Source organism: Thermothielavioides terrestris, chromosome 3 (genome assembly GCF_000226115.1).
Source record: "Thermothielavioides terrestris NRRL 8126 chromosome 3, complete sequence".
Classification (NCBI taxonomy): Eukaryota; Fungi; Ascomycota; class Sordariomycetes; order Sordariales; family Chaetomiaceae; genus Thermothielavioides; species Thermothielavioides terrestris.
The window spans coordinates 3,741,468-3,754,232 of record NC_016459.1 but is presented as its reverse complement, the minus strand read 5'-3'; the positions used below and the strand labels follow the sequence as shown (position 1 = coordinate 3,754,232).

General features: G+C 59.0%; 5 protein-coding genes across 5 annotated transcripts; 2 read left to right on the top strand and 3 right to left on the bottom strand.

Annotated features, from left to right (window-relative positions):
- Positions 1-787: 787 nt before the first annotated feature.
- THITE_136342 (uncharacterized protein) lies at positions 788-1,592 on the top strand (the record flags this gene model as incomplete). The annotated part of the gene is made up of 1 exon (XM_003654598.1): positions 788-1,592. One exon carries the CDS (start codon positions 788-790, stop codon positions 1,532-1,534), a length of 747 nt encoding a protein of 248 aa, XP_003654646.1. The 3' UTR covers positions 1,535-1,592.
- A 169-nt stretch (positions 1,593-1,761) lies between these two features.
- Positions 1,762-4,924, bottom strand: THITE_2117777 (uncharacterized protein). Its single transcript, XM_003654597.1, has 2 exons — positions 4,659-4,924; positions 1,762-4,487 (listed from the first exon to the last, which is right to left on the bottom strand). The coding sequence occupies exons 1-2, from the start codon at positions 4,675-4,677 to the stop codon at positions 2,059-2,061; spliced, it is 2,448 nt and encodes an 815-aa protein (XP_003654645.1). The 5' UTR covers positions 4,678-4,924; the 3' UTR covers positions 1,762-2,058.
- Positions 4,925-5,287: 363 nt separating this feature from the next.
- On the bottom strand, positions 5,288-7,152 carry THITE_2145487 (uncharacterized protein; the record flags this gene model as incomplete). Its single annotated transcript, XM_003654596.1, has 5 exons — positions 5,288-5,603; positions 5,664-6,232; positions 6,288-6,380; positions 6,435-6,958; positions 7,053-7,152. The coding sequence occupies 5 exons, from the start codon at positions 7,150-7,152 to the stop codon at positions 5,288-5,290; spliced, it is 1,602 nt and encodes a 533-aa protein (XP_003654644.1).
- Positions 7,153-7,564: 412 nt separating this feature from the next.
- THITE_2117772 (uncharacterized protein) lies at positions 7,565-10,339 on the top strand. Its single transcript, XM_003654595.1, has 7 exons — positions 7,565-7,858; positions 7,922-8,016; positions 8,073-8,094; positions 8,152-8,388; positions 8,439-9,438; positions 9,495-10,108; positions 10,169-10,339. Exons 1-6 carry the CDS (start codon positions 7,817-7,819, stop codon positions 9,731-9,733), a joined length of 1,635 nt encoding a protein of 544 aa, XP_003654643.1. The 5' UTR covers positions 7,565-7,816; the 3' UTR covers positions 9,734-10,108; positions 10,169-10,339.
- Positions 10,340-11,389: 1,050 nt separating this feature from the next.
- On the bottom strand, positions 11,390-12,582 carry THITE_76291 (uncharacterized protein; the record flags this gene model as incomplete). The annotated part of the gene is made up of 2 exons (XM_003654594.1): positions 11,390-12,191; positions 12,419-12,582. The coding sequence occupies 2 exons, from the start codon at positions 12,580-12,582 to the stop codon at positions 11,639-11,641; spliced, it is 717 nt and encodes a 238-aa protein (XP_003654642.1). The 3' UTR covers positions 11,390-11,638.
- Positions 12,583-12,765: the final 183 nt, after the last annotated feature.

The following is a 12,765-nucleotide window of genomic DNA, read 5'->3' as shown; positions in this document are numbered from 1 at the left end:
TCCTTCTTCGCTTCCTCTATATATACAGTACACATTCGAAAGGCATTGTCATTGAAGCTTCGCTTCAATGACACGCAATTCGTTACTGGTTCTTTGTGCTAGGTTTAGATTGAGCATCATCAATGGGCTCGAGGAGGCTAATCCTGGCAATTCATGGTCGTTTTGGGTCGGTATAAACGTCGACATACTTCCAATTGATTGCCCAGCGTTACTAGTAAGTGTCAACAACCTGCTTATGGTGAAGAACGTTAGGTGGGAACTCCGTGCGATTGCTGGTCTCTCGGAGGACTAGGGCTCCGCAGTAACCGTGATCTGCACAATGTCTCGATCTTTCGGAGTAGTCACAAACACGGCAGTGAGAGCTGGAGGAAATGAAGTGTACTGTCATGCTGCGCGGCGGTTCCTGTGGGAATGGGAAAACCTGTTTAGCAGCCGGTGGCTACGTCATACAAGCCCCTTTCAGGATGTGGCTTGTGGATGTCGAAGCCGTAGTTGACCAACCACGGGCATGACCGCGCTCTCAGTCTCAGCCAGCTGCAATTGAGAAGGTGATGATGAGGAAGGGTGCAAAAGAGAAGCCGCCCCTGGTGATTCCCGCTCCAACACGCAGTATGACGTCGCATGATATCATCCGCCAGCCCAGCAGTTGCCAAGAACACATCCCTCGCCTCAAGGCCGTCTATATATCCCAGTGGAAGATGCCCTTGGCAATACTTCCACCTTCAAGCAATCACAACAGAAAGTATCAGTTGCAAAATAACCCACAAGCAAAACATACACCATCAAGATGTTCAACCCTAACAACGAACGCGGCACCCGCAACGCCAACACCGCCGGCACCACCACCGGCACCGCCGCAGCGGCCGCCAACCAGCCCCTCAGCTACGGACAATCCGCGGCCTCAGGCCCGGCACCCACCACCGCCGGCCCGCACCGGCACGACATCCTCAACAAGCTGGACCCGCGCGTCGACAGCACGCACGACCGGCAGCCGATGGCACAGACAAGAAGCGGCGTCCCGGAGGGGACGTACGGCCCGCACCGGTCGCGGCTGGCCAACGCGCTGGACCCGCGGGTGGACTCGGACCTGGACAGCACGTGGGCCGGGGCCGGGATGGGGGCGGGCGGCGGGCTCGGCGGCGGGGAGGCCGTGCCTGCTTCGGCGGCGGCAACTGGGGCTGGGGCGGGGGTGATGGGCGGTGCGGCGGGCGCGGCCAGGGGCCGGGGTGTGCCAGTCGCGGAGCGGACGTACGGGCCGCACTCGTCGCGGCTGGCGAACGCGCTGGATCCGCGGGTGGATTCGGACCGGGACCGGCACGTCGGGCCGGGCGCGACGCATGCGCCTGGCGCTGCCGCGGCGGGCACGGCCGGTGCTGGTTACGGCGCCGCCCGCACGAGTGCCGGGGCTGGTGGGGTGGCCGGGACGCAGACGGCGGGGCCGCACCGCTCGAATCTGATGAATAAGCTGGACCCGAGAGTGGACAGCACGACGGGCGCCTGGAAGGGCGGTGCGGGCCCCGGGGGTGCGATCTAAAGGTGTGGCAGGATCAAGGAGGGGAGTGAGGATGGTGGGAGAGTGGGGAGGACGGGAACGTATGATAATAGATCACGGTTGTTTTCTGCAAGGGAATAACGCTGGCATTTGGCCCGGTCATCTGTTTCGCGGTCTTGGGTTTCCTTTGTGTTGCTGCAATAGACAACCAAATTCCTGGAGAATGAGAATGAACATAGCACGTCCCTTTGCCTCGAGAATGTGGCACATTTTGCTTCGCAGAGAACTGACGAGTGCGAGGAGAAAAGACACACAGCGAGGATGAATTGGAAGAGGTATCAACCTAATGAGCTAACCAGCTCTCCCACAAGACGAGACGGGGTAATACCATGGAACTCCTGTGTTGGGAAACCGGAAAAGGGCAGTGGACTGGAGGGTCGTGTAAGGCGTCCGGAAAAGGGGTGACAGCTGCAGCCACCGAGAAAAGAAGAATCCGTCACTGCCGATAGAGCAAAAAGACCTTAGCCACCCGCCAAAGAGCCACCCACCCATCGCGCCAATGCCGCTTAATACGCCTCCTTCACAATGTCGTCCTTCCCCAGCTTGTACCGTCCGCTCGCAGGCGTCCCAATGCGCCCCGAGCCCCTGCGGCCGGCAATGCCAAAGTCCCCAGCGATGCTCTCCCGCGTCGGCCGCTTGAGACGGGCGTGGTTGACCATGTTGACCTCGTGCGGCAAGGCCACAATGACATTCTTGTCGGTGCCGAACTTGAAGTCGTCGGCCTTGACGTCGTCCGTGTAGCGCTTGATCAGGTAAGGTGCCTTGCGCCCGGTCAGGACCTTTTTCAGGCTCCACTCAATAATATAGGGCCCGGTGGCGGTGATGATGCTGGTCTCTTCGGCGCCCTCGCCGGTATTGAACTTGGCCGGCGTGAAGCTTATGCCCTTTCCTGTCTCGTAGGCGAACTGCGCGACGTGCTCGGGGGTGAGAGCGAGACGGCGCGGCTGTGGCTTGGCGTCGGCGGCAAACGACCTCTCGAAGCCCAACTTGCCTTCGTTCTTTCCCGACTTTTGCAGCGCGTCGATGAGAAGCAGGTAGGTCCGGCAGGTTGCCAGAACCCAGCGGCCGTCAGCGGAAACATCCAGGCCGATGATGGGCTCGCCGAGCGCGGGAATATGCGTCTTGGCGTTGATTCCGAGGCGGTCAAAGAGACGGACATCGCCCTTGTCAGAGGCGACGGCGATGTACCCCTTCTCCGTCGTCGCAATGGCGGAAAAATCGTTCTTGCTCGCGTATTGTTTGAGCTGAGATTCGACCAACTTGCTGCCCGACAGCCGAGGATCCACGCGGTAGAGAGCGTTCTTGCTGATGCCGAGGAATGTCGGCTCATGGGTCATTTGGGCGAACTTGTTCTCAGGCGCGAACGTCACGACCGGGATATCCTCGTGAACAGTCCACTCGTCAACGACTTTACCGTATTCGAGATCCATGCGGTAAAGCTTGTTCGGCTCCGAGTCCTTCTGCAAGATGAGGTTCCGGTCTTCGTTGTGCAGCATTACCTTCTTGGGTGAGAACAGCTCGCCCCTCGGAGTCTCCACCTTCGAGATGTTGGTGCTGAATTCGAGATGGTTGTTGGGAGTATGCTTGAACACGCCAATCTTGGAGCCGCGAACCACGAATGACCGGTCGTGCTTGTAGCCAACAGCGAGCTGCTTGTTGACATCCCCATCCTTCGGCTTGTACTCGACATCATCGGCCTCTTCGTCGCTGTCGTAGTGCTCGCTTCGCGCGCGGTCATCCTCTTCCTCTTCTTCCTCCTCAACGCGCTCCTCTTCCTCCTCGTCCTCGGGCCGCTCGGAATCTTCCATTGTCAAGTCGTTGAAAGCATCAGCCACGTAGTCGCGATCCTTATCCTTGATCTTGGACCACTTCATCTCGTTCAACTGCTCCCACAGAGCTTGTAGGAGACCATTCTGGAAGCGCTCGAGCACCGCTTGATCCTTGAACCGGAGGAGCCAGGAGTAGGCCGATCCGTCGTCGGTGAATTGGTTGAAGATGAAGGAGAGGAACTCGAAGTTGAAGACGGGGTTGATGTCAGCGACCACGGAGATGCCCAGCCAATCCCGGTCCGCGCTCTTGACCTGGAGCCAGTATTGCCAATCGCCGATCTCTGTAACTGTCGCGGTCACGGACGGATCCTGAAGGATGAATGTGCCCGAAGGGAAGTCGAAGAAGTGGAGTTCAGCAACCTCCGCGGCCAAAATCTCACGCGCCTCCGGATGGGCAGCCACTGCTGGGGGCTTCATGGCCCTAGACTTGCCCGTTTTGGTGGGCGTGAGGTCTGGCTGAGCAGCCATATCTCGCTTGGCGCCGGTATTGGCCGAGGGTTTGCCGAGAACCATCGAGTCGGAGGGATCGATCGATCGCACGAGCGTGGGGCTGTGCACGGGGCTCGCTTGCGGAATCGGTTGCTCGTCAAACTCAAACTGCAGAAGATCTTCCTCCGAGGCTGTGGTGTGCGGTTTCCGGTATTTGCGCTCGTACTGGCACTGGCGCGCGACGAGCTCAAACTCCTTGACCTGGGATGGAGATATGCTGGAGTCACAGACGAACTCGTACACGTCGCCCGCGTCTCCGCTCAAGTCCCGCCAGGCGAGAACCCTCTCGCTGCCTTCCCGGTTCTCGACACGGAAGTGGAGGGCCTCGTCAAGAAGAAATGTCTTCTCGTCGCGCTCGCCAGCAAGAACGTCCGCGTCCGCCTCAGCGTCCTCACCCTCCTCTTCGGCAAGTAGTTCGGCCTCTCCTTCTTCGTAGACCCGCTGAACGACAAGTTGGTACTGGAAGTCTTGTGCGGTTCGTCGGATTCGCGCCGATGCGTCCTTGAAAATAAGTTCGGAGTATCCCTTGGGCGAGAGCGGTCGGACAAGATAAAGTTGACCCTGCGGCAGCTCAATCATGGACTCCTGGTTGCTGGAGCCAAACAGAAGCTTGCCCACTGCGAGACAACTGGTTAGCCTGGTCCACCTGGATCAAAACCAAACCACAAGACAATGGAAAAGAGCCGGCGCGGTGAAGTGGCCTGGGGTCAGGCTGAAACATGCGACCAGGCTGCAGCTGGATATTCATCGCGCGCGCGAAGAGCCTGGCAAGGGTGGGCGGGGCTTACCATTCCTGAGCACAAACATGGTGCGCTGAGGGGTCCTGGGAAACAGGGAACGCGTGTTGGAAGTCAGCGCTCAATGCTCTGGAAGAACTGGAGGAAGGAACCTGGAGCGAGATATGGAATGAGGAAAAGAGAACCTTCAGTGTTCGAGAGAACACGCCTGACCTGCCGATTTGGTCTCCTTGATCCGACGGCTCGGCAAGAGCAGGCGGGATCTTGGCTTTGTGCGACCGCGCAGTGCAGCAGTGAAGACTGCGTCATAACATCACGAACAACCATTAAAATTGATTGCCAGGGCAATGGAGGGGCAACCTGCACCGGGGCCTGTGCACAGCCAATCGCCACAGTTCGATTGCCGCGTGGGGCGGCGCCACGACCAGGCAGCGGCTGACTCATCGAAGCGGGCGCCAAAGAGAAGTGGCAGGCAGCTGCAGCTCTCTTGACAGTTGAGACAACAGGCTTTCTTTCTGTTCTCCTGCCGCTGCAAGGCCGCACTAAATTGTTCTCCTGACATGACTGACATGAAGAGTGGCAAAACACACCGCATCAAGGACGTCTGCCATGTCTCACCAGTCCGTCCGATCATTGACCGTCCCATCCGCTGACGCAGCATGGCCGGGCGGCGCCTGTTTCTAGTTCAGGATTCGCTGCTTGTCCTCCCAAGCAACACCGTCTCCACCCCTTTCCAGCCCGCTGCTGGACCTGGTGATCAGCATGTCATCAACAATCAGCCGTGCAACGTTCTTCCCCATTAGCGCGTTCGTCTCCATGGTTGAGATGAAACTCTCCATGCCCGCTGTGTAGTAGACCCCCTGGCCGACGACGGGGTCCTGGAACTTCACTCGAGGGTAGGCCTTTGGGTAGGAGTGAAAAACATGGGCATGGTACCACGTGATTGGGCTTGCCTCGCCGGTGAAGGTCTCCGGTACGGTGCTTCCCAGCAGGCGACTGCAGGACAAGCAGGCGAGTCAGACTGTGTTACAGCAGTAGGAGTGTACGCGAACTGACCTCAGGAAATCGGGAGTAAGTGCTTCGGGTGAGAAGACTTTGTAGACATTCTCCTCCCGCAGGGTCTTGGGGTTAATCGCCTTGCCAATGTTACTCAAACTGAAGAATCCAGCTTTGCCAGCACCGGCGACCCCGGAGTCTGGAGTATCGGTGCTCGCGAGAGTGGTCAAGACAAGGCCTGGTGGCTTCTGCGAACTCCTTAAGCCGAAGAACCGAGGGCTGAACCAGGATGGCGATGTGAAGATGGTGACATGCAGCTCCACATAAGGTACCGCTTCGATAGGGGAGTCGAGTACACCAAGTCCTGCAGACATCCCGCTGAATTGATAGGGGGTGGCGATAATGACATTGTCGAAGGCCACGGGATACGTGGTTGTGTCGTCTGGTGCAATGCCAGAAGTGGTTTGTAATGTGTACCGCGGTCGGTCGGAGGCAGCATCCTCGCCTTTATCAATTGCAACGACGGTTGTATTCAGAGCCAGGAACGCACTCGACCTCCGGGCCATCTCGCTGAAGATCTGCCAGTTACCGCCCCGGACACCGATTGCACCGTTAGCAGCAAGGGAAACCTGTAAAGTGTTAGCCGGCGGTCCAGTCCACGACTGACATGATTAAGCAACCCACCAGGGTATGCAGCCCATGTAGAACAGCGATGTTCGAGGCATAGTTGACCCGGGTGCTAGCTTGCACGACGTCGTGGGCATAGAGTGCACCGATCTACATGGTCAGCGGCGGAAACGAAGTCGGATGGGTAGCGGCCCAGCGACCCACCTTGTTCTCCTTCAACACCTGTTCTCCAGTGACGCCTGTGAACGCATCGAGCCCGAGATCCTGTGCCCGCTGGGTCAAGGATGGAAAGGGGAAGAAGGGCGCGTCATAGATCCGGAGGAACTTGGCAATAGTGGCGGCCGTAAACTGCTCGGCCCTCCATGGGCTTGTCAAGCCGTACCTCAAGGCGACCTTGAGGCCTTTCCACCAGGATGGCTGACTGCGGTCCAGGGTGAAGACGAAGCGGTCGCCGTCCCAGATACCAATGATCGAAGACGAGTCGGTCTCCGCTGCTCGCGTAGAGAGATTGAACTCTGTGACGGAGTCGTTGAGGATGTGGTTTACCGGCACAAAGATGCTGGCGCCCAGTTCGAACAGCTGCGCTAGGTCATTGAACGGGTTGACGGTGAGCGTCCGGCCGCCGATGCGGTCCGTCTTTTCAAACAACGTGATATTCACATGGAATCCAGCGTGCGTGGTATAATTTCGGAGGAAATACGCAGCTGATGACCCGGCGGCTCCGGCTCCTGTAGCTGGGAAGTTAGTAAGCGCCCCCGAAGCATGTTCCACTCGGAATCGGAGCCGGCATCAGCACGAGATATCCGGCCGCGGCAGACAAACCGATGATGGCAATCTGCCGAAAGGGTTGGTCTGAGGGCCATGCCGAGCAACATTCCACAAGTGCGGCCACGGCAGCCGCCAATTCAAGACGAAGCTTCATGATGGTCAGGCGGCGAGGTTAGAGACGCGTATTGGGGGCTGTGGATGGATAGGGAAGCGCAGAGCTCGCGCAAAACGCCACGGTAGCGGTCGATGGAGGGAATAATGTGCTCAAGAGAGAGCAATGCCAAATGATGTGTTCGATGTGAGTTTCTCTGCGCCTGCTACACGGGTGATTTTTGATGGCGGCATGGAAAGATGGAAAACGTGCTGCACATGAAAGTACGGCTGTACCTATTCATCACCGTTTTTGTCTAGAAAGCGCTGCTGCGTAGTAGCCCAATCGATATGGAAGTCCTCAGCCACAACCCATGTGGTCGAGGGTGGTTCGACACCAGGAAAAAACGTCGTGGTTGGCCCGCGATGATGCGAGAGACCATCGGAAATTCGGAATTAGGTAGGTGCCACTTACACCTCCATACAGTAACTCTCCCAGTCTCACACCGTGCTGCAGTCATCCCGCCTGCTTGGTCCGAGCTCCCTCTGCTGCAGGCACCCTTGCTCCGCTGCCTGGCCCCTCCTCAAGCGCAAATCGATGCTTGGCATCTGGCATCGAAATCAAACGAAAAAAGTTCGAGATCAGCGAGAGCTCGAGCTCAATCTACGTCGGCATTCTCCTCCTTGACGCGCTATCCAGCCTGTCGTTTTGCCAAAGAACTGCCGCTATGTCTGCCGCGCAGCTTCTCAACCCTAAGGCCGAGTCACGGGTGCGCCGAAATTGTCGCCAGGATTGCATTCCCAGAGCGGATTCCTAACTGCTCTGTTGACAGAGGCGGGGTGAGGCCCTTCGGGTCAATATCAGCGCCGGCGAGGGACTCCAAGATGTTCTCAAGTCCAACTTGGGCCCGCTGGGCACGATAAAGATGTATGCAACTGTTTATGCTTCTCAGCGGTGGCGCTTATGGCTGACTGGAGATGCAGGCTCGTCGACGGGGCGGGTCAGGTACACACATTGGTTCGCTGCGTGGAACGACTGCGGTCCGCTGACGGCGCTGTGTAGATCAAACTGACGAAAGACGGCAATGTCCTCCTCCGCGAAATGCAAATACAAAACCCCACCGCCGTCATGATCGCACGGGCGGCCACGGCGCAGGACGACATCTGCGGCGACGGCACAACATCGGTGGTGCTGCTTGTCGGAGAGCTGCTGAAGCAGGCCGACCGGTATATTCAGGAGGGACTGCACCCGCGCATCATCACGGACGGCTTCGAGATTGCCAAGAACGAGGCGTTGAAGGTTGGCTTCGCTCCAAATAGATGCCTGCGGCACGCTGCTGATGTTCCCAGTTCCTCGACCGGTTCAAGCTTCCCCGCGAAGTCGACCGCGAGCTCCTCCTGTCCGTCGCCAGAACCTCTCTTGCTACGAAGCTGAGCGCGAGCCTGGCCCAAACCCTGACACCAGCTGTCGTCGATGCTGTGCTGGCCATCTATCAGGCCCCTGCGAAACCGGATCTCCACATGATTGAGATCATGAAGATGCAACACCGCACCGCCTCTGATACCCAGCTGGTCCGCGGCCTCGTGCTGGACCACGGCGCAAGACACCCCGACATGCCGACGCGCGTCGAGAACGCGTACATTTTGACCTTGAACGTGAGCCTTGAGTACGAGAAGTCTGAGATCAACTCGAGCTTCTTCTACTCAAGCGCCGAGCAGCGGGACAAGCTTGTCGAGAGCGAACGTCGCTTTGTAGACGCCAAGCTCAAGAAGATTGTCGAGCTCAAGCAGCAAGTCTGTGGCAGGGACGGCAAGAAGAATCTGGTCATCATCAACCAGAAGGGCATTGACCCCCAGTCTCTAGATGTCCTTGCCAAGAACGGCATTCTGGCCCTGAGGAGAGCCAAGAGGAGGAACATGGAGCGCCTGCAGCTCGTTTGCGGCGGCGTTGCGCAGAACAGCGTCGACGACCTGAGTCCCGAGGTGCTCGGGTGGGCTGGTCTCGTGTACGAGCAGCAGCTCGGCGAGGAGAAGTACACCTTCGTCGAGGATGTGAAGGACCCAAAGTCGGTTACGCTCTTGATCAAAGGCCCCAACCAGCACACCATCACCCAGGTTACCGACGCCGTGAGGGACGGCCTGCGCAGCGTCTACAACATGATCGTCGACAAGAGCGTGGTTCCCGGCGCCGGTGCGTTCCAGGTAGCATGCGCGGCACATCTGAAGAGCAGCGCCTTCGCCAAGACGGTCAAGGGAAAAGCCAAGTGGGGTGTCGAGGCATTTGCGGATGCTCTTCTTGTCATCCCCAAGACGCTCGCCGCCAACGCCGGTCTCGATGTGCAGGATGCCCGTAAGTTTATCTTGCGGCGGCGGATCATGGATTTCCGCTAACCTCACGTTGCACAGTTGCATCCCTCCAGTACGAGCACGCCGACGGAAATGTGGTGGGCCTTGACCTGGCCACGGGCCAGCCAATGGATCCAACCCTCGAGGGCGTTTACGATTCCTTCCGGGTGTTGAGGAACTGTATTGCCTCTAGCTCCAGCATCGCCTCGAACCTCTTGCTGTGTGACGAGCTGTTGAAGGCCCGCCAGATGGGACGGCAAGGCGGTCCCGGCCCCGGCACGGACGGACCGGAGCAGTAGAAGCATTCTGTCTACATGTGTAAGATACTTGCTTAGACATGGATGCTCGGTAATAGATGGTGCGTGCCAAAATTCGTGACGGTCTCAGGTGAAAGAAGTATGGCCCCAGTCCCGTGGTCAAAATGGATGGCGGGGCAAAACAATCCGCCTACCCCGCCAAATTTTTGTAGTTCTGCAGCCCAAAATTTCCTGGCACTGCTTGATCAGACAGCAATTCGCAAAGCTGGGACTCTGCGCACTCCGCACGAAATGGCTTCATACGATAGTGACTCCTCCGGAGCAGAGGACGGCGACTACACTGAAACCAACGTCCTTTTGGGCTATGCCTCCGTTGACGCCAACGGCGAGGAAGTTAGCCGGCTTGGTGGCCGCCCAGTATGGCCCTCACTCAAGATGCGCTCGGGGAACACTGCCGTTCGCTGACACCAAGTCCAGGATTGGATAGATACGGGCAAGCCACCATCAGCGGCGCTGGCGAGATGTAAGGTGTGCAAGGACCTCATGGTCCTGCTCCTGCAGCTCAATGCCGAGCTGCCGGACCGCTTCCCCGGTCACGAGAGGCGGTTATACGTTTTCACCTGCAAGAGAAAGAGCTGCCGCAGAAAGGAGGGGAGCATACGCGCGATAAGGGGTGTTAGGGTGTCTGCTGAACCATCCACCGCTGGCACGGGGAAAGAGACACAACCCAAGGACACCGCCACGGCGAAACCTACCTCTCAAGGACTAGGTGAAGCTCTCTTCGGCGTCAAACCTCAAGCAGCCGCGGCGTCGGGAACCGCTGCTCGGGCCAACCCTTTCGCGAGTCCATCCACACCGGCCACCAACCCCTTCGCACCCAGGCCCGCCTCCTCCGCCGCCACCATCAACCCCTTCAACGCCGAGCCCGCCCCTTCCGCGCCCCAACCTTCCCCTAACCCCGACCAACCCACCGAATCCCTCACCAAGACCTTCGCCGAAACCCTCGCCCTCAACAACCCCCAAGTCGCCCACGGCCCGCCTCCCCCGCCCGAGCCCTGGCCCGAAGAGGCCGCCCAACCGCCTGCCTACCCGATCCGCTGGCTCGCCGACGCCGAGTACGAGACGCTCGACCCGACCCCGCTGCCGGCCGTCCCGAGCACAACGCCCATGGACCTCGACTCGAGCGAGGGCTCGTCAGGCGCAGCAGGCGGCGGAAAGGAAGACAAGGAAGTGTTCGAGTCCAGCATGGACGCGACGTTCCAGAAGTTCGCGGACCGCGTGGGCCAGAACCCGGAGCAGTGCATCCGGTACGAGTTCGCGGGGCAGCCGCTGCTGTACTCGAAGGGGGATGCGGTCGGGCGGGTGCTGCATGCCGGCGAGAAGGAGGTCTCCAAGGTTGGTGGTAGTGGTGGGAAGGGGGGGATGCCGCGGTGCGGGAACTGTGGTGCGGGGCGGGTGTTTGAGGTGCAGTTGATGCCGCATGCGATTCAGGAGCTGGAGGCGGAGGAGGATGGGCTGGATGGGATGGACTGGGGCACGATCATCGTCGGGGTGTGCGAGCGGGATTGTCAGGAGCGGGGTGTCAGGGTGGGGGAGGCTGGCTACCTGGAGGAATGGGCTGGCGTGCAGTGGGAGGAGTTGACCATGAAGAGATAGGCAGAGAGCGGAGGGCAGAGGGCGGAGAGGGGAGGGCCAAGTCAACTCATGTCATCGTGTTTGCATCTGCACGGGGAGGCCGTGATCTAAACATAGAATCCGTGGAAATTCCTGACAAACACCCGTTTGCATCCCTCCCAATCCGCGGCGCGCCCATGCCGCCGTAACATCCCATAAACGCCGAGGCTTTTGCCGCCAGATGCAAGAAGAAATCGTCGCTAGGGACCAAGCAGCCCGAGTTTCCATCTCAAAAGGAGATTAGGTTAACCAGTCCCGGCCAAGCAAGAGATACTAGGCATTGTCCTCCCACGCCCTCTTAATGACGCGGCTGAACATGTCCACCGAGACATCCTCCCTAATCTCCGTCTTCTTCGCCTCGTTCTCGGGGTTCTTGGGCACGTGCACGAGCCCGGCCTCGTCCACCTTCCAGCCGCACGTCTCGACCACGAACTTCTTCACCTCCTCTTCGCTGTCCAGCCCGAGCCAGCCCTCGAGCACGCTCGTCTGCACCTCGCGGAACGCCTGGCTGACCAGCTGGGCGATCCGCACGCGGATCATCTCCTCGAACCCGGCGATGTCGGTCGTCAGGTCCGCGTAGATGTCGTCGCTGTCGAGCGTGGCCCAGAAGCGGGCGTACTGCGCGCCTTCCAGCTGCGCGTTGAGCACCCGCAGCTTGGACACGGCCTCGGCGAGGTCGGAGCTCGAGTTGGGACCCGGGTTGGAGTGCGAGGGCGAGAGCAGATGCAGGGCGAGGTCGAACTGCGGCGAGGGGAACTGCGTCATGGCCTTGACCAGGATGTTGGTGATCACCTCATCCTTGATCCGGTCGGGGTTGAGCTGGTAGCTTGAGGACGCGCCGGGTTAGCAGGGTTTGGACTCGTAACGGCGACGAGACGGCGCAGGAACAGCAATTCGGAGGGGGTCCTCTTTTCAGATAGAGCTAATAGAATCGACCTCATTGCCGGCGGGTTGATTAGGCCCGGCCAGCAGTCTGGATAATAGGAAACGTTGACTTGATCATCACGAAGAAGAGTAGGAGCGAAATGCGACGAGGCAGGAGATGTAACTTACAGCTTCAGCAACGCCCGGTTGGCGTTGCAGTCACAGAACTTCTCCTCACATTGTTGCTGCAGGTAGGCCTCGAGGACATCGGCGGCTTGTGGGTTGTACCGCTCGAGCCCGTTGATTATGTTGCGGATCTGCTCTGGCCGCTCTTGGGGGTCTTCGCCGTTCATGGTGGGCGGAATTGTGTGTGGTTTCAGCGGGGTGCAGGAGGAAAATTCGCACCTCTGCGTTTTGCTCAAACCCTGTCCAGACACAAAACCGAGGTGGGGCACGAAATCCTGATCGCAATTGCTTCTCTGAGCGCACCGGATGGGGTTAGTGGCGGAATCTTACTCATCACGTGCTTCCGCGGT